General features: G+C 32.6%; 1 protein-coding gene across 1 annotated transcript in view; it reads left to right on the plus strand.

Annotated features, from left to right (window-relative positions):
• LOC133301668 (DNA gyrase subunit A, chloroplastic/mitochondrial) overlaps positions 1-15,389 on the plus strand; it is a 37,339-nt gene extending 21,950 nt beyond the window's left edge. Inside the window, exons 14-27 of the mRNA XM_061501328.1 lie at positions 216-302; positions 1,844-1,937; positions 2,204-2,274; positions 2,394-2,483; positions 5,916-6,041; positions 6,141-6,298; positions 7,164-7,245; positions 8,015-8,179; positions 8,305-8,406; positions 9,024-9,160; positions 10,696-10,816; positions 10,907-10,961; positions 11,099-11,198; positions 15,001-15,389. Coding sequence (XP_061357312.1) covers positions 216-302; positions 1,844-1,937; positions 2,204-2,274; positions 2,394-2,483; positions 5,916-6,041; positions 6,141-6,298; positions 7,164-7,245; positions 8,015-8,179; positions 8,305-8,406; positions 9,024-9,160; positions 10,696-10,816; positions 10,907-10,961; positions 11,099-11,198; positions 15,001-15,109 — 1,497 coding nt within the window. The 3' untranslated portion in view covers positions 15,110-15,389. The remainder of the gene's footprint in view (positions 1-215; positions 303-1,843; positions 1,938-2,203; positions 2,275-2,393; positions 2,484-5,915; positions 6,042-6,140; positions 6,299-7,163; positions 7,246-8,014; positions 8,180-8,304; positions 8,407-9,023; positions 9,161-10,695; positions 10,817-10,906; positions 10,962-11,098; positions 11,199-15,000) is intronic.
• Positions 15,390-20,898: the final 5,509 nt, after the last annotated feature.

A 20,898-nucleotide genomic window follows, 5' to 3' on the forward strand; every position in this document is an offset into this window, starting at 1 on the left:
TTTTGGCGACTATACTCAAGATTCATCTCTCTAATAACTCTTTTTCTTCTGCCGGGAGCTACTGTAGTGTTTTTAGTATGTTTAATGGGATTGTTTCCTGTAATTTTATTTTTTATTTGGTGTTAGTCAACTGTGCACTAGATCATTAATGGCTTTGTTTCGTAAGCTAGAGCGTACTTTTTTTTTTTCTGGCTTAATATTTAACCTTACTTCAGGCATTCTTAGACTTCAGATGCTCTGTTGTTGAGAGACGAGCAAGATTTAAGCTATTGCAAGCACAAGAGAGAAGACATATTGTCGAGGTATGTCACAAATACTGTAAGATCAATTTGTGTATGTTTGTATTGTCATGTGCATAGAGTATGAAATTCAAATATTTTACTGGTGGAGGGGTTATAGTTATACATATTTTTTTAGGTTTGTTTCGCCGAGTTACAATTACTATGAAAGTGATCGCTGAAGTCTGTAACATCAAACTTGTATTTTTTGCACGACCAAGCATGTTTTGTTACATATGTACCTAGTTTATGGTGATAGTGGTTATCATATTTGTAGTTAAAAGAGTTATCATCTCTTTGGATTCCTTTAACTCCCATTTCTATTATATCATGCCATAATGAGAGCATTTGGGCTTGACTTCCAAGAAATCAATGTTGCACATATTGCATTCATAAAGTAATTAGATGTTACCATCTGTATTATTTGTATCCTAATTTGTTAATTTCTTCCATAATGTTCATTCTTTCATTGTTTGGGCACGTGCAAATCATTGTGACATGACTGTGGACCGAAACATGGTTCAGGTTTAGCCCAAGAAGGCCTTACAAGTTTATAGTCATAGGCTTAAGACTAAAGCTTAATTGCAATTAGAAGAGAACATGAGAAAGGAGGGAAAGTTAGTTAGAGAGAGAGAGAGTAAATCTTATACAAATAGAAACATGTGACAGAGGGAGGTATATGTTTTTCGGCTTATAGCTTGGGGCCAGATGAAGTTTCCTTGGCTGGGAGAATCGCTCTTACTTTTCTGTATTTCCATCTAATTTTCACTAAAAATTCTATCTCCCTTGTTAATAGGGATTGAATCCTATCAAATTGACAATGATAAGTTTCTTCTTTTGAATCCTGAATTTTGAGAAAACCTACTGTACACCATTTAATTGCGCCATACATTATGAAATCATTCTATTGGTTCCATGTGCTATGCAGCAAATAAATGGGACACATCATTTGTTGGGGTTGAAAATGATTGTCTCGGTTAAAAGAGTTGGGGTGAACATTCCTTTGATACTTTAGGGAAATTATTATGAAATGTGCTTTAGAGTTTAGCCGCCACCATGAGCTTTTGGAATATCAAGGAAAATGCTTCAAAAGTTGTGATTTGTACATGTTGAGATCTTGGGTTTTTCTTTTGTATAAAATGTGGTTGTTTTGGATAATGTGCGTTTTTTCTTTGGTTGGACTTGGAGATGGAAGTGAAAATTGGTTTGATTATTACCCACAGCGCACTGCTTGCTTTGTTGACTGGAGATCTATGATGCTTGCTGCTATTAACTGAATATGTCACGTTATTAGCTTGGGGGCATGATTGTTCATCTGCTTTATCCATGGTGTTCTGCTGTAATATTTATTTCTTTTCTTTGTGTATTCATTATTTTCTTTTGCTTTTCCCATTTCCTTCTTAGACTATGTGGTCTTGTAGTCTATTTTCTCGTATTATAAGGAAAAAGGAAAAATAAATGGATTTAGAAAATTTAATGCTTGAAGATTGAATGAGACTAATTATTGAAATTACATAATTTTCTTGAGCATCTTGGCTGTAAGCATATGTTCTGTACAAACTCAGGGTATTCTTATCGGGTTTGGTAATCTGGATGGTGTGATTCGCATAGTACGTGAAGCTTCTAGTAACTCGATTGCAGCAGCTGGTTTACGTAATGGTAAACTCTTTATTTTTAAGTTTTAAGCTTATTTGTTGATTTTGCTTGATTGTAAATCTCTCTTCTAAATATGTAATTTTAAGACATGATATGAAGAGTCTGCTTTCATGGAATGCTTATAGTCTGATACTCAGTTGAAAACTTTTTATTTGCTGTCCCTATCTTGTGAAAAGTTCTACTTATTATTGAAATAAAATCTATGTAATCATGGCTTGAAATTCTTTATCTTTTAGCTATTTAATGTGGATGAGAAATACTATTTGCAGAGTTCAGTCTCTCTGAGAAACAAGCTGAAGCTCTTTTGGACATTAGCCTACGAAGATTGACCCTTCGTGAGGTGCATTGTAATCATGGCTATTTGTATACTAGAATAATTGATGATTTTCTTTATCAAGATTTCTATAAATATACTTGTGATAAGAGCAAAGGTAGAATTATAAGCTTTGTGCTGTGCAGAGCGGAAACTTTATGGCTGAAAGTAAATCTCTGATGGAACAAATTTCCAAGTTAGAGGATCTGTTGTCCAGCAGGAAAAATATACTGGAGGTATAGTTTCACTTTGCATTTCTCTTATTCATAACTGTTGAATTAGCTTATTAAGTCTATTTGTTCAATGTGATACTGTTATTACCTAGTTGCTGGTATGGCAATTGTGAAATTGTATTATTGTCCTCCAAATCGTTAATGCTGTTACTATCTGTTGTAGATTAAAAATTCCTAGGGTTAAATCTAGGGGTGTGCAAAAAAATTGGTTCACTTGTCCTGTCCTTGACCTGACCTTGACCTGACCCATAAATACCTTTTTTTTTTGAACTGGGTTTAAATACTGACCTATTTTTATTTGGGTCAGTTTTAGACCTGACTTGTTTTAATAATGATCCATTGACCCAAAACTTGACCCACATCCATTATGTGAAAAAAAGAAAAAAGAAAAAAACAATTACGTAAATTTTTTTTATGAAAAATATTTCTATCAAAATTTTTGACTAAACATTTCTGCAAAAAAAAATTGATGCAAAAATTTTTTTATCAATTTTTTTTACAAAATGTAAATTTCGTCAAAATATGTCACAAAAAAGCATATTCATCAAAAATTTTGACGAAACACATTTACATCGAAATTTTTTGACAAAAAAAAATTTCATCAAAATTCTTTATAGAGTTCAAATTTCGGCGAAAGTTTTTGACGAAAAAATTTTCGTTAAACTTTTTGGCAAAAAAAAATTTTCGTCGAAATTTTTAGCGAAACACATTTCCATCGAAATTTTTTGACTAAATATTTTCATCAAGTTTTTTGGTAAAAAAACATTTCCATCAAAATTTTCAACGAAACACATTTCGCTCAAAAATTTTCGTAAAAATTTTTGACGGAAAAAATATTCTATCAAAATTTTTTAGAGAATCTAAATTTCGTCGAAAGTTTCGAATGAAACATTTCCCTCAAAACAATTTTCGTCAGAACACATTCTCATTGAAATTTTGAACGAAAAATATTCCATCAAAACTTTTGACGGAATTCTTTTTTCGTTTAAAACATTTGATGCAGGAAATCATTTTTGTCAAAACTTTTGACGGAAACTAAATTTCTTCGAAAATTTCGATAGAAAATTTATTTTTGTAAAAATTTTCATTAGAGAAAAAATTCCGTCGCTTTTCGACAAAAAGTATTCCGACGAAAAAATAATTGTGACAAAATTTTTGTCGTTTGTAACGTAGAAATTTCATCGAAAATATGATATTGTTTAGTATTGTGAAAAGTACATAAATAATTTGTTTGAAATTTTAAATTTAATTTAATTTGTAAAATTTGGGTTTGAATTTATGAATTTCCTATTGGTGGACATTATGTAATTTTATAATATATCATTGTTAAAATTAGTAATTTGTCATTTTAAGATGGGAAGAGCGTTCTCTCATCCTTTACTTTTCATTAATTTTCACTAATTTTTCTTCACATGTGCAGGGGCTTAAAATTACATTCCTTTATTTATTCAACAAATATGAAATTTATAATAAAATTTATATATTTTAAAACAAATAAATAATTAAATTATATGAGTTTAAAAAATAAATCAATTATTATAAAAAAATCAAATTAAAAACATATTTTAAAACTAAGTCAAAAACAAGTTAGGTCAGATTTGACCCACTTCAGAAACCATGTCAGACCCACTTCAGAAACTAAGTCAGGTCAGATCCGACCCAGTTCTGAACTAGTTCAAAAGAATTCAAACCAAGTCAGTCTTGACTTGGATCAAATTAAAGCGGGTCGGGTCAAAATATCTAACCTATAAAAATCAAGTTGGGTCGAGTCGGCACAGAAACCTTACCCGACCTGACCCATGCACACCCCTAGTTAAATCTCAAGCACTAAAGCGAACTATGGAGATAAAAGACTTGGCTGAGATATTGTGCAGAAGTAGAGGATAGTCTTCCAATTAACAAGGTTGAAACACTGTTTAAGAGAAATTGTGTGTATTGTGAGTGAATTACGTGCATGAGCTAATCAAGGTCTAACTTTAGAGCTAATTACAGCTATTAACTGCAGTCATAATTATAATTACGAATATTCTAACCTGTGTTAGATATGCCCATCTATCTCCGCTACTATGTTAATGAATCTAACCTAGTATTCTAACACTCACCCTTACTAAGCTCTCAACTTGCTATGAATAAATTCACTTAAAGAAAATAATATTTAAAAATATGATGGGTGCTATAAACCATGTAGTAGGAGAGACGACACAGCAAAATGTGGAATTGAAAATCCTGTATGCGAGACAATAAATGCACATCTAGAAGAGCTATAGATGGATGGGATGAGGAATAAAAGGAATCTGGCTTGAATTGCCTTGAAACAATTTAAAATGGCTCCATCAGCAGCTTGTGGCCGGAAGAGAATGCAACAAACTACTCAAGGACATGAATGCAAGAATGGAAGCAAAGAGCCTGTACAGAACCATACAGCGACCAAACAGGGGAGGCAAGGGAAACAGAGAAACCCATGTAGAATAAGCTGATCCAAGGAAAACTAAGAAATTTGCATGCCTTTCACAGGTGAGAATAAGAGTCAAACAATTGTCACATGTACGAGCCAACTTGGTGCAGCATGGTAGCCCATGAAGGGACAGCTTACAAACAGACCTAACAGCGCGAAACAAAGGTGGGAAAGCTATGATCTAGCTGGATGTGGGGCAACCTGATCTTGGGAGTTAACAAAGAATGTGGCTCGAAACACTATTACATGGTTGTGAGTTGTGGAAAAGCCACCTGAGTGGGATGGTAAGGAAGGTGTGCGGTGAGATTTTTGATTTTTCTGCAACATTTTTTTTCAAATAAATTCAATCAAAAATTGCAAAGCCAATAAACAGGCTTACAGAAAAAAGTGGCTATCAATATTCCGAAAAAGGCTAGACTCACCGAAAGAGATGTTCAGTGGACAGCAGCAGTTTATGGGCATGTGTCTCTCTGGCTGGATCTGAAATTCTAGTAGGGTGTAGATCGGCGAGGCTGTCTTGGTTTTGGCCAGAGAAATTTTAGGCTGTTGTGAGTACCTCACTCTAAATACCATGTTGAAAGAGAGAGAGGCATTTGCTGAAAATTGTGTTGCAGTACTGAATATTTATAGGAGTACAGTGATAAATACAAAGATCCTAGATACTATAAATAATTACATGATTTGGTTATTCCTATAGAATAAATGTATTGACCTAGTCACCATTTACATAGTTTCCAATGCTAATCATGTGGAAAGATACACGTGGCTAACATTAAGACCATTAACATTGCTTAAAATGCCATAGATATTCATAACCTGCAAGTATAAGTTTTTAGGTTTGACTGTAACTCCATATAGCTAATCTTTACAGGAGGCTATTAGCATTTTTACTGTGACTAATGACTCACCTGAAAGACATTGCTTAAAAAATAACTTATTTATCTGAGACAACCATTTTGACCTCTTTCTCATATTTTTAGCTTATAGAACAAGAAGCAATTGAGCTGAAAAATAAGTTTGCCAGTCCGAGGCGTTCAATGTTGGAGGACACAGATAATGGTCAACTTGAAGACATTGATATTATTCCAAATGAAGATATGCTATTGGTATGTGGCAGCTAGACTATAAATCTTTTGCATTTTCCTCCATCTATCTGTAGGTCACTAAATGATTCTTGTGTTAATGGGGTTGTCTTTTACTTTCAGGCACTTAGCGAAAAAGGTTATGTGAAGCGGATGAAGCCAAGCACTTTTAACCTACAAACTCGTGGAACAATTGGCAAATCAGTAGGAAAACTGAGAGTGAATGATTCAATGTCTGATTTTCTTGTTTGTCGTGCACACGATCATGTCCTTTATTTCAGGTTCCTTTTTTTTTCTTCTTTTGTAGCCAATGCGAAATTTTTTCTGTATATTGAATTTTTTGGACCCTTAGTTTGGTGCAGAACAAATACAAAAAAGACTATTGAAAAATGCTCAAATTTATTTCTTGTTTAGTTTCATGAAACTTGTACCTCTATAAACACAACTAGCCTTGTATTGAAAACCCAAATCTTTAGGGCAAATGGTCTAAACACAAGACTCATTATTTTTAAACCATAAATTCAAATTACATCATCATCCATAATTAATATAATGAGGAATGCCAGTAACACACTTTGACACTCTTTTCAATTGGGTGAAATCCCATTAAATAATCTCGGCCCACTCTCTATTAGTAGGCCTAGTATGTGATTTCACTTAATGATAGTGTGTGTTGCTAGCATTTGTCTTTTTTTTTAAGAAAAGGGCTCCTTGTAAAATCTTGAATTGCGAGGGTAGGGGTGAGAAAATCCTTGAATACAGCTTTACCCTTGTATTTTTGTAAAGAGGCTGAATATTAACAAAAATATTTTAATTTTATTTTTCATCATGATGTGCGTTGAACCTGGACTTAGTTTTGTGTTGGTTCGTACTTTTTGTGTTGGTTCGTACTTTCTTGAAAAGCTCTCTAGAAGATACTGAGCTTGTAAGTTGGCTTGTTCTATGACTTGACTTTGCTTATTGAGTTATTAACAACCATCCTTTATCTAGGAAGTGGCATTATGATGCCTACATTAGAGTCTTTGAGTTTTCGATTCAATTCTTAGTTGTGGTTAATTATTTTACTGTCAAGTATTTAAAATCGTTGCATTGTCGCTGATCTAGTTACGTTTGAATATGGCATGGCTTGTGAAATTTAATTTTCAGTGACAAGGGAACAGTATACTCAGCTCGTGCCTACAAAATTCCTGAATGTAGCCGGACTGCTGCTGGCACTCCACTTGTTCAGGTATTTCTTTGTTCTCTCTCTCTATGACACACATGCCATAAAAAATGGGCATACTAGCATATAGCATACAGTGCCTACAGGCATGCAACAAAAAGGTTTGGACAGAAAGTGGGATAATGGAGATAATTATATATATATATATATATATATATATATATATATATATATATAAGTGAAGAAGACAAGAGCAAACCTTCTTCACTTATTCCGTTGAATAATTTGTAAATTGCACAATTTACCAATCCGTGAATCAAGTGATACTATTATGGTCATGGATACCAAATTTAAGATCAATCGGGCATTCATATATATCTAATCTAATCTAATAATTAACATTTACTTATATTTTGGAAAGATATTAGAAAATTAAAATCTGGCATTCATACATATCTCATAAATTCCATGGGATCAACCTAGTGAGAACTTTCAATTCAATGATTCAACATTATGCAAAATTATTTGACAGTGTATGGTTGTCAAGACTTAAATCTTGGAGTAGGTGGATCCCCACATATTTGACACTTACATGCACACCCAAAAGCATGCAATAAAATGTTTCAGAGAGAAAATGGGACAACGGATACAGTTAGAATCAATGGAGTTATATGTGGAGGGAAATTGAGCAAGAAATTGGGATTTGACAAATTTTCTTTTAAAAAAATTAATTATATTCACAGTTTACTTTTTTAACATACACTTGAACAAACAAGGACTGTAAGGCAAGTTGCCCAAAATAACAATCTTTTTTTTCTATTTTTGTGTGTGCCAGATCTTATCTTTATCTGATGGTGAAAGAATAACATCCATTATTCCTGTGAGCGAGTTTGCTGAAGATCAATTTTTGCTGATGCTTACAATGCAAGGCTATATTAAAAAAGTATCATTGAATTCATTTTCATCAATCAGGTCGACTGGAATCATTGCAATTCAGTTGGTTTGTTCTCTTATTTGAGTTCTCTATGTCTACATTGCTATTTCTTCATTGTATTGTCCTACTGCTAGATTAGTGGTTAATCTTTGTCTATGAATATTATTCATTCATACCATTTATCTCGAAAGGTTCCTGGTGATGAGCTGAAATGGGTCCGTTGTTGCACAAATGATGACTTTGTGGCCATGGCTTCACACAATGGAATGGTCATGCTGAGCCTATGCAGTAAGGCAAGTTACTGTCATTAATTTTAAAATATAAATCTGTTAAAGAACTTTGGGATGCACCACCCCAAAAGCTAGTTCAAAGGGTGGGAGTGCCCAAGGCCTTATAAACTCCCACATTAGTTGCTCTTCGACCAATGTGGGACTATATATCTCAACAAAATCACTATATTTGTGAAGAAATCAATTGAAAATAAAAGCATTGGATTTTACTGGTATAGTGTGATCTCTTTGGAATAGATCGGAGTTGAAAACTGTGTCAACTCTTCTGAATAATTTGGTGTTAGAGGGAAAAGGAAGGAGGGGAACAAGGAAAGACTATGAAAACCATGTAATTCAATAATAATCTTTGAATGTAGCTTTTATTTAACAAATATGAATTGCGTAATTACGTAGTAATACTTTATATATGTCAAAAACTCAGTATTAACCATACAGGTGTTCTTTCTATTAAGTAAAAACCTCTCAAACAGGCTACTCCCATGTACTGTGTCCATGAAGACTGTCAAAATAAAGTGATAAAAATTATAGTATTTCATTGCCAAAACTGCTTTGCAGTTTGTTGCCATAGCATCATTGTAAAATTATGTTTTTGACACTATCATGTGTTTGTTTAAGATCAGATTCGCACACTAGGAAGAAATACAAGGGGAGCACTGGCAATGAGACTCAGAGAAGGGGATAGGATGGCAAGCGTGGACATTATACAAGCAACCATGTGGAACAACTTGGAGACCTCATCAAAATTTCCTGGGAGCAAGTAATAATGATGAGATCCTGCATGCTTTTGTTAGTAGTGAATTGATAACTGTTAGAATTATGTCGTCTGACTTACTTCATCTTTGCCATATGTCAAACTTCAAAGTATGATCTGGTTGAGAAAATTGTCCTAGATCTGCTTAATTGTTTGGTAATTGTGTTCTTACCTGCTTATAATTACCGTGTTTTCACTTTAAGTTTGTTGAAGTATAGGGATTTAAGTATATAGGGAGAAAGGATAGAGAGAGTATAGAATGAACATTATGTGTAGTGATGTGATATGAAAGACAAAATAATAACCCCCATTTATAGTAATAGTAGATTCCTAAAATAAGGAAACAAATAATGAAATATAAGGGTGTGTTTGGTACAGGAGAAATTTTTTGGTGACCGGGAATCATGATTAATGGGAATTCAGTAGAAATTGAGTTTACTTGGAATCTTACGAAAGATGTGTTTGGTTCGCCAAAATATTACCGGGAATACTGGGTAAAAATTACTGATTCCATATTTGGTTTAGAACGAAATATGACTTGGAATATGAGGTTATTTTACAAAAATAACCCCAAACTATTTTTACTTTTGTAATTGATAGATTGGGTCTAGATTTTTATGTGTATTGAGGTATTTTTGTCTCAAAATTTATTGTTGTGCTTTCCCTTTACTTGGTATTCTGATTGGTATTCCGAATTACCATATTATTTTTGGTAATCTGAATAGTGACTTTTCTTTATAAATCAAATTACCGGTAATCCTTGGATATCCGGGAATCGTAATTTATTCCTTCTACCAAACGTGGTAATTACATTTACCAAAGAAGGATTACCGGTAATCCTCTCCAAAAACTTGAACCAAACACCCCCTAAGGAAATAGAGAAACTATTCCTTAGAGATCATCTAAGATACTCTAAATTATTTGAAGATATAATTATAATATTATAAGATATCTTATAATATTCTTACAATGTTCAACAAACAAAATTATATATTTAGTTTCTTCATGTGCTTTTGAGTATAAGCTTTGTATATTTTCTTATTGGAACTTTGTCTCAGTGATATAGTTATGTTTGCTTGAATCATCCCTGCAAATGAACCGTGAGTTTTGCAGTGAGCAACTGCATTATAGTTTTAATATTACCAACTAAAGCCCTCAAATTTGGAGTTCCTTGGAAGGTATAGACATACTTAAATTATGATAAAAATTCTTAGTTTTAAAATGGTCTCTTTTTTAGTATTCTAGTTAACTTGGATAGGCTTATTATGTATTATACTAAAAAAGGTTGTGATCTATTTGTTTAGTTATTATTTTTTGTCCTTTTAAAATATGACGATAGTTTTGTCTGCAAACTATGTATAGGTTATAATTAAATATATTGCATCTGCTTTTATTTTGTCTTTATCTCTTGAATTATGACACCAAATGCACGGACAGGCAGTGTTTATTAGACTTTGAGATGACTAATTGTCTTCTGAAGGCAATATGGGAGTACTTTATCACATATGTCCTTGATATATTTATTTATTATGTGCCCACAGTGCAAAGGGCCAAAATGGCCCATGGTTATTGTTTGTGTCCGAGAGTGGTTTTGGAAAGCGGGTTCCTTTAAGCAGTTTCCGAATATCATCTTTGAATCGAGTTGGTCTGATAGGATACAAGGTATTTTTTGTATCACAAAAACTTCCCGTTTGTCAATAATAAACCCTTTCATTTTAAGTGTCTTGTGTCATTTCTCGTCTGTGTATTCAGTTTTCTGCTGAGGATCGCTTGGCTGCCGTTTTTGTGGTAGGATTCTCATTAGCAGGTATTTTCTCAATGTTTCACTTTTCAAAAATAATATCTTTGGTTGCAGTTCTGGTAATTAGTAGTACTTATTTTGCTGCTGTTATTATTATGCTGTAAAATAGTTTTAGTTATTGTAAATATTATTGTCTCTACCAGAGGATGGTGAAAGTGATGAACAAGTTGTCCTTGTAAGCCAAAGTGGTACAGTCAACAGAATTAAGGTTCGGGATATTTCAATACAATCTCGATTTGCGAGGTAAGATTGGATTATGTCCTTTTGCATATTTGCAGCTTGTTTGATTGCTGAATCATTATGTTGTAAGCCTATAACTTGTGTGTTAGAGAAAAATCAGGAGAGAGAGAGAGAGAGAGTTGAAGGGAGATATACTATAACTAGTCTCCCTGTGTGTTAAGCAATGTTGTAAAAACGTAGTGTCGAAACGTAGAGACAGACCGTTTCGAAACGTAGTGTCGAAACGTAGAGACAGACCGTTTCGAAACGTAGAGACAGACCGTTTCTACGTTTTTATGTCCAAAATCGTGTCAAAACGGGTTTTGGGTTGAAATGCTGTGTCAACTCGGTTGACTCGGCAAGTTTATTGAGTTGACTCAGTTTCTAAAAAAAAAGAAAAAAAAAAAAGAAAGAGTCAGATCTGACGTAGAGGGAGAGAGAGAAGCAAAGACGATGAAGAAGGAGAAGAAGAGTTTCATCGCCAACCCTTCACCATTGTTGGTTGTTACTCCAACCCAAACCAAAACGCAAAAGAAGAAGAGCAGTTCAAGTTGCAGTTGCAGAAAGAAAAACCGATGACATTTCTTCTTACTTGTTTCTATGCTTTCTTTTCTCTTTTTTTTTTTTTGATAAACTGCTTTCTTTTCTCTTCTACTCGCTTTAGTTTTGGCACTAGACAGCTCTTGATGCAAAGCATTTAAACTATATCCACCGTTAAGAAGAAGAAGAGAGAGAGAGAGAGAGAAAACAATGTCAGTGTTAGTAAAAGGGAACAAAGAAGAAGATTCAGTGAAGTGAGAGACACTCACCGCCACACTCTAATGCTTGTATATTATAATAATCAATGCTTTAAGTAATTAATAAATCCATGAATAATATAAAAATATATATAATATGATTTTTTTTGCGTAGTTGAAAAATATATATATATATATATATATATATATATATATATATATATATATAAAACACGTAATATTAATAAAAAAATTATATATATCTTAGTCATTAATCAACTTAAATTTAATAACTTATATAATTAATACATTAAAATCATTCTATATAAATTAAAACAAAGATTAAAATTGACATTCTTATAAAATAAACATGTTTGTGTGTTTTGGTTTTATATATGTTGGATATATATTTTATTTTTAATACGTTAGTAAACTCTTACGTTCCGTTTACGTTTTGCGATTTTACGTTTTTGCTCACCCCTATTGTTTTTACATAAACTCTACATTTTAACAACATTGGTGTTAAGGACTTAGGTACAACTATCTTTTCAAGCTTGTTAGTGAGCTCTTGAAATCTCTCCGTGGGAAGTACCTTAATCAACACATTAGCTAGTTGATGTTTTGAAGGGATATATGGAGTGATGAAGTGCGGTCAATCTTTATGTTTTGTCTTGTCATGCTAAACGAGATTATGAGCTAAACAAATGGTAGATTTATTATCAGAGAACAACTTCATAGATCCTTTGTATTCAATTTAAAGTCATCTAGTATGATTTTTGGCTATACAAGGTTACAAATCCCGTCAGCCATGGCTCTAAATTCTGTCTTTGTATTTGACTGCATTACCTTATTTTGTTTCTTATTCCTCCATGTTACTAAATCCCCACAAAGGACCATACAACAAGAGGTTGATCTTTGGTCAATAATGGATCTTGCATAATGGACATCAGCATACACTTCTAAGAATAAGTTTCCACCTTTTCAGAATAGCAATCCTCTCTCTCTCTAGTTTACCTTTCAGATACTTGAGCATTCTATCTAAGGCATGCAAATGTCTCTCCCTTAGTCGTGAGTGAGATGACTGACAACACTCACCACATATACTAAATGCCCTATATTAACCTATAATAAGTGCCCTATATTAACCTTTGGACTCTCCTCTTCACTTCCCATATTGTGGTTCAGCCTTTCTAGGAACACTGATAGCTTTGTACCCAATTTTTCGAACTTCCCTGACGAGATCAAGGATATATTTCCTTTGAGGGATACATATACCCTATTTGGAGTAAGCAATTTCTATCCCAAGAAAGTACCTCAGCTTACCAAAGTCTTTGATTTCAAATTCAGCAATTGAAGAGAACAACAGGGGATGATAGGACTATTATCGTGTTCATTTTGGCCCATGGAGTAGATGCCATATATCTGAGTATAACCCTTATCAACTAACCTTGCCTTATACTTGTCAAGTGTTCCATCAAACTAGTACAGTAGAGCATAGATCCATCTGCACCCCACTTCTTCCTCTTGGTCTATTAATAACTTTCTATATTTTATTCTTCTCTAAGGCATTCATCTCTTCATGCATGACTTGAATCCATTTCTCATCTTTTAATGCTTCTAGAACTAATATTGAAACTTTGATAGAATCAATAGCTGAAATAAAACTCGTGTTATGTGGAATTTTTTTCAAAAGACAGATTGAGACATAGGGTACTGGGTGTAGGACCTTTTTGCATTCTGTAAGGAAATAGGTAAGTCATTAGAATTAGAATTTGATGGGCCTATGGGCTGAAAGGGATGAGAGGTTAGTTAGTTTGTTAGGAAAGTTTCTAGGATATTCTGAGTTAGGATAAAAGGAGAGAGTGTGCGTGTATAGTGGGGGAGGCATGTATTAAGCATTTGGTGAGTGGGGAATTAAGGGATCTCTTGGAGCCTAGGGTAGTTGTTTCTAAGGGGGAGTTGAGGTCTTCTGGTGTTTTATTTTGCAATTAGTGTTTGTAAGGAGCTTGTCTCCATAACTATCTTCTTCAATTTACAGTAAATGAAATTAAATTAGGTTCCATCAGAATTACAATCATTCAAAGAAATATTTAGTCTCAGGCTCAGAAATAGAGGGAATAGTGTCTTCAGTACTTACCATTGGTTTATACATAAGTTGTTGCTATTAGATCAATTTTGGGTGATGCATTAAGCTTTTTCAATTATGGAGTTCCCTAGTGTATATGCTTGAGTTCCTCGGATTTTTGCCAAGGAGAAATGCTGACCTAAGCTCTCATTAAGGTTACTCTCAGCCACCAGAGTAGGGCACTTGGGGGGTGGAGGCACGGACTATCAGCACAGAGTTTCTAAAATTCAACGCTGGGGACAAGGTTGAACTTGAGGGTGGCATCGATAGGACCATGAAGAAGGATAATAGCATAATTACTTTCAGTTCCCCGAATGCTAACAAATCTGAATACCTCCTCTTTTATCTTCTCTCCTATTTAATCTATGCTCCTGCACCTAACAACTTCTAACTGCCTCTAACTAATTCTGTAACTATGCTAACTGAAATATCTAAATCCTTGTTCTGTGTCCTATCAGTATACCCCATAGTTTACACCGGAGTAGGTTGGTGCTGAGTTCCTCTACTTCTAGATAGTTGAAATGTGTTAGCCATAGCAGCCATTGCAATTAAGGATAGCAAACATGTCTGAGATACTGAATGGGGCTGATATATTTGCTATTTTCAGTTCTGTCTCCTTTGTTGATTGAACAATCATTTGGTATATTTATATTTCTTATATTCATCTTGATTCTTGACTAGTGAGTCCTATTTAATACTTTTTGAGGAGACTTAAGTGGTCTTCCTTATTTCTTTGAATCGGATGCTATTTATTGGACTTATTTCTAGATGCTAAGCTATTATGACAATGCTGATAAATTTATTGTCTTAGTTTCTGTTGACAATATCCATGACAATGCCCTTAATTTCATTTGACATCTTGGTTGAAATTTAAAACGTACTGACATCATGTCCTTAATTTGATACCTACTAGTGGGTTGTTGCTTCTTTAATGACTATTCTGTTTGGTGAATTTTTTTCTCAGGGGGGTTATTTTGATGCGGCTTGATCATGCTGGAAAGATTCAGTCTGCTTCCTTAATCTCAGCAACAGAATGCGAGCCTGAGGAAGTTCTTGCTATCGCCCAAGGCTAATTGTGCATGAACCTCCCATGTCTAGAAGAGTTTACTTGCCCTGACAATCTGACTTGTAGTTTAGCCCTTCATGAAATGCTGCTGCTTGATCCTTGAATCTTCGAATTGTTCTACTTTTCCTCATACTCCATTATGTTTAATGTTTTTTTATTGGGGGTGAGGGATTATCTTTGGTCTGGAGAAGGGCTGTGGTTTATTCTTAACGTCTTGTAAATTATGATGTGTAAATTATGATGTATGTGACTGAAAACAGGTGAAAAACATACACCTAAGGCGATTATTATTGGTGCAAAATGCTAATCAACTCTTCATTTTTTGACAGTAGCATTCTTTGAGAATCCTCTCCATATCAAGTGAGCGTTAAATTTTATGTGACTTGTTCTTAATTTACTAAGTTTGCTTAGATTGTCTAGTGTTTCAAAAATCTTTAATCTAAGACTTACTGATGAAAAGTGGTAGTTGCTCGTGGAAAAATGATAGTAGCAAAAACATGGTTTTATGCATGGGTAATGTCGGGATTATATTTTAGTTAATGAGAATTGGTTTGGTCTAGTATGAAGGGCATACCTAATTCTAGTTGAGTTGGGTGGCATCGACACTCTTGATTCTGAGATGGAAAGAGGGAGAGGGGGTTTGTGCCTGATAAAGGCAGTCTAACGCATATAAACAGCACTAGTATGAGATAATATAATCTTTAACGTTTTGTTTGGAAGTTTGGAGGAGAGAGGAAGGAAAGGAATCCAAGGGAAAGGGAAGGGCTTCATTCTCCTTGTTTGGGAGTTAAAAAAATGGTAGGGAGAAAAATAGAAGGTTAGTGAGATATTTTTATCATTTTATTAATTTTTTAAAAATTAATATATTATTGTATTTCACAAATAAAAGTAAATTTAAGGTTTTTTTAAAAAAAATTATTTATATACTTTTTCCACTACTAAAAAAGATTATATTTTTGATGAAATTTTTACATTTCAAATGACGAAAAATACATTTTTGACGAAATTTTTTCGTCGAAAGTCAACAAAACTTTTTATACATTGAAATTTTGACTGAATAAATTTTACCAAAATTTTCAACAGAGCATAATTTTGTTGAAATTTTCGACGGAATTTAGTTTTTGTCAAAGTTTTGATGAAAATGATTTCTTAAATTTTTTCGACATAAAAAGATTCCATCGAAAGTTTGGTTACTCCGTCGAAATTTCTGACAGAAATGCTTTCCGTCACAAATTTTTGATGGAATTGTGTTCTGTCGATAATTTTGACATAAATATTTTGTCAAAAATTTTGAAGAAAATATTTTTGTCCAAACTTTGGACGGAATTTAGATTCTGTAAGGAATTTTAAAGGAACTTTTTTCGTCAAACTTTTTACTAAAATATTTTTTGTCCAAATTTTTTGTTGGAAAAGTGTTCCGTTAAATATTTTGACGGAAATATTTTTCGACAAAAAATTGGAAGAAAAAATGTTTTTTTCGAAATTTTGATGAAATTTAGATTTTGTACAAAAATTTGATAGAATGTGTTTTCGTCAAAATTTTTGACGAAAATATTTTCTGTCAAAATTGTCGACAAATATATTTTTCGTTGAAAATTTTAAAAAGAAACGTGTTCTGTTGACAGTTTTGACAAAAATATTTAAGTCGAAACTTTCAACGGAATTTTGAACGAAAATATGTTCTATCAATTTTCAACGAATGTGCTCCGTCAATTTTTTTTACAGAAATGTGTTCTGTCGAAAATTTTCAACGAAAATATGTTCTATCAAAAATTTGGACGAAAATATTTTTCGTCAAAAATTTTGACGTAAAAGTTTCAACGGAATTTTGATTTTGTCAAAAAATTACTGTAAGTTATTGTGACCAAATCTTGTTCCGTCTTAGTTTCGGTGGAAAATTTTTTCTCTATTTTCGACGAAATATGATTTTCATCGAAAATACCATCACTATTTTCGACAAATTATTCCCTATAGATAAATTCTGTCGGTATTTGTAATTTTTCTAGTAGTGTGACATTTAAAAAATAATATACACTTGTATAGTTTTTACTTTTTATTGTTAAGAATAGATAAGTAATTCCAAATATTTTCCTCCTCAAACCCTCCAAATTGGAAAAACTTTAATTTTAAGAACAATAAGGGTTTTGGAGGATTTTGTTAAAATCTCAAATTCCTTTCTCTCACTTTTTTAAACTCACGAGAAAGAATATAATTCTCTCATTTCTTTTCTTTCCCTCTTAAAATTAATTCCCAAATAAAGACTCCCAGACAAATCCTGACCAAAATAGGGAACGGGTAAAAGTGGGGAAACCATTCTAACTTTAATTGAAGGGAAGTACAACGTTTCTTCAAAGAAAGGCATATCAAATCATGAATGGATATATACGAACGGGTGACGAGAGAATAATTTTTTTTATTAACTTAATATATATGCATTTAATAATGTTAGCATAAAACTTATGATGACCATGGGTAAGGTTATGAATAAAATAAGTGCATCAAGATCAAAACACAACGAGATCATGATATAAAAACTTGAGACTAAAATTGAATTTGAAACATGATTATTGAGAGCCCATAATGACATAAAAGTATGATTGATTAAAAGTAAGCAGCTAAAACAATGTTGCAACCTCTTTGGATTTGGTCTATATAGTTTTGAATTATTTGGATTTAAGTTTATACAGTCTCTACTCTTTGAGGTATTGGTTCATTTCGTCTGCATTGTGAGCATCATAGGCAATTGTGTGTTGCACTTGATAATTTGTGAGTACTTCATAATACTTTTGATCCATTACACAATACCTTGATCTGACATTTTGTTCTTTGACTTATATTGTTCAACTATCTCTGTAATTGCACCAATTCTTTATTAATTTCCTCAATCAAGTATACTTTCTTGTTAATAGGATTATCCTTCCTTCAGACAACTCACTAGAACGTTGGTATGGGGAGCCTGTTATTGCCTATATAATACATACACTTTTTTGTTGGTTGTATAACTAAGATTATATATCATATTAGATTTGCTTATAGTCTTCTGAATGGCAATTCATCCTTCTTTTGGTGTTCTTTATATGTTATTAAATTTCTATATATTAAGTTTTTGCACTTTTGAGTTTTTTATAACTTATTATATAGGCCATCAGGGTCAAGAATATATAATGCTCCTGCTCCTGTACAGCACTGTTGATTGAGTGTTGGAAGAGTTGTGCTTTTCCAATTATGTGTTTTTAAATTTTTTACATGCCTATAGGGTACAATTGCACAACAAGAGGAAAGGGCTGCACAACAAGAGAAAAGGGTTGAGCAACATGATAGTCTCGTGGTTATGATGCGGAGGCAAATGGAAAAAATGGAGAAGCTTATGCGAAGGCTTCCCGAGGCATTATTATTAGATACTTAGGATGACGACAAGACTCAGCCCCCGTCTTAGGACCTAGGTGATGACCATGAATATGCAGATCATCCACTAGCATGACTTTTGTATCTTGTTTGGATGTATGACATGAACTATTGTACATAGACTCTTTTGATTAGTATATAACAAGGACTTTTGTATGTGTATGTCCCTTTTGATTAGTATATGTCTTGGACTTTTATAGATATAGGACTCTTTTGATTAGTATATGACAAAAAATTTTGTACACATAATTATATTAAGATCATATGATTTTGATGTTATTTACTTTCATTATATTTGTTTATCAGATGCAAAACATAAATTGGTATTAATTTTGTAGAGAGAAATTTTAAAAAAAATCGATGGAAGAACAATTTTGTCAAAAATTGAGACAATAGGTTTCGACGGAATTTCATTCATTTTTCGTCAAAATTTTTTGACGAAATTTGTTTTCCGTCCAAACTCATTACAAGATTTTTCGACGGAAATTCATTCATTTTTCGTCAAAAAATTTCGACGAAATTTGTTTTTCGTCAAAAATTATTACAAGATAGGTATTAATTTTGTAGAGAGAAATTTTAAAAAAAATCGATGGAAGAACAATTTTGTCAAAAATTGAGACAATAGGTTTCGACGGAATTTCATTCATTTTTCGTCAAAATTTTTTGACGAAATTTGTTTTCCGTCAAAACTCATTACAAGATTTTTCGACGGAAATTCATTCATTTTTCGTCAAAAAATTTCGACGAAATTTGTTTTTCGTCAAAAATTATTACAAGATTTTTTGATAGAATTTCATTCATTTTTCGTCAAAAAATTTCGACGGAATTTATTTTTCATCGAAAACTAATACAAGATTTGTCGACGAAATTTCATTTATTTTTCGTCGAAAATTTTCGACGAAAATTATTCGGTCGAAATTTTTCTATGGAAGGAAATTATTTCCGTTGAAATTTTTCGACAGAATCTCTAATTCCGTCGAAAAAATTGTTATCAACGAAGAAATATCCAACGATTTCATTTTCGTCGAAAATTCTGTCGAAAACTTCATTTTCGACGAAATTTTAACCATTTTTGACAGAATTTTTCTGTAAAAAAAAATGCATTTTTTAGTACCAAGTGAGTGAAACTAACCAATATCTTATAAGATATATGAAATAAAATTCAAATTTGCTGAAATTACAGGAAATAATTGTTTATTTTACACTTTACTAACAAATATTAAAGATTAATGTTTCTCTCGCAAATTTAAAATAATTGTATGTCTTATACTCACATAAAAGTAGATAAGACCTTATGAGGAGAGGAGAGAGCAAAAAAATGAAGTCTCACCCACTCCCATATAAATACGAGAGAAATATTAAACCTTAAAGCTTGTTAAAATAATAATAATTAGTAATATGACTTATAAAAATCAAAGGACATTGCACTTTGGTTTTCTCACATTTTTATAATGTATTAATTAATTGACTATATTGTAATCTTATTGATATATTTTGAGCGAAAGTTACCAGCTTGGATTATCAACCTTATTCCTTGTCTTGTCACTTTTGGGCGAAGGTATTATTTCTTAAAGCTCTGTTGAGTTTTGGTAAAATTAAAGACTAAAGTGAATATGAACAGAATATTAATACATTGAAAATAAAGAACAAAATAGAAATTGAACTTGGAATTAAAGTAAATTGAATGGACATGTGTATACAAATTACTTTAGTGACTCCATTTCTTGCTTTCTAAGTTGGAGTGGAATTTTAAACTACTAAAAGTCGGCCATTATAGTGGTAGGTTATATTTATAATTTTTTTTTCTTACATCAACTTGTAATCACTTTATTACCGTTAAATCAAAATTAAATTGACACCTCTTATTTGATTTTATTTTGTAACTATTAATTTAATTTTTATTAAACGATAACAAAAAGTAATAATAAAAGGTTATAAGAAAAAAGAAATTATAAATATAATTATTTATAAATTATAAGGCTGAATGAGAATTTCTAAACATGTAAACTATGACAGCTTTTTGACCCTTATGACCCTTAATTAATAATTAATTACCAAATTGCCCTTCATTCAAAACTATTTCGAAAATTTACCCTCCCCAACAAACATAACACCAATCTGTCCCTGTTTGACCGTTGACCACGAAGCCTATCCGGGTACACCATTACCTACCCGGGTAAATTTTGAAATTTTTTTATCTACCCGAGTATGTAGGAGTGTACCCGGGTAGAGTTCTTGAATATGGGAAAATAGTTGAATTATTTACCCGGGTATGGATCAGTGTACCCGGGTAAATCGCGTCCAGAAACCCCAATATGTATGGGTTTCGGCCATTGTTGCGAAGTATAGGGTTTTTGAAACCCCAAATCTCTCTCTCTTACCTTCTCTAAT

The sequence above is a fragment of the Gastrolobium bilobum genome, unplaced genomic scaffold (assembly GCF_033153095.1).
Source record: "Gastrolobium bilobum isolate Gb01-03AN ecotype WA unplaced genomic scaffold, APGP_CSIRO_Gbil_v1 utg20349, whole genome shotgun sequence".
Classification (NCBI taxonomy): Eukaryota; Viridiplantae; Streptophyta; class Magnoliopsida; order Fabales; family Fabaceae; genus Gastrolobium; species Gastrolobium bilobum.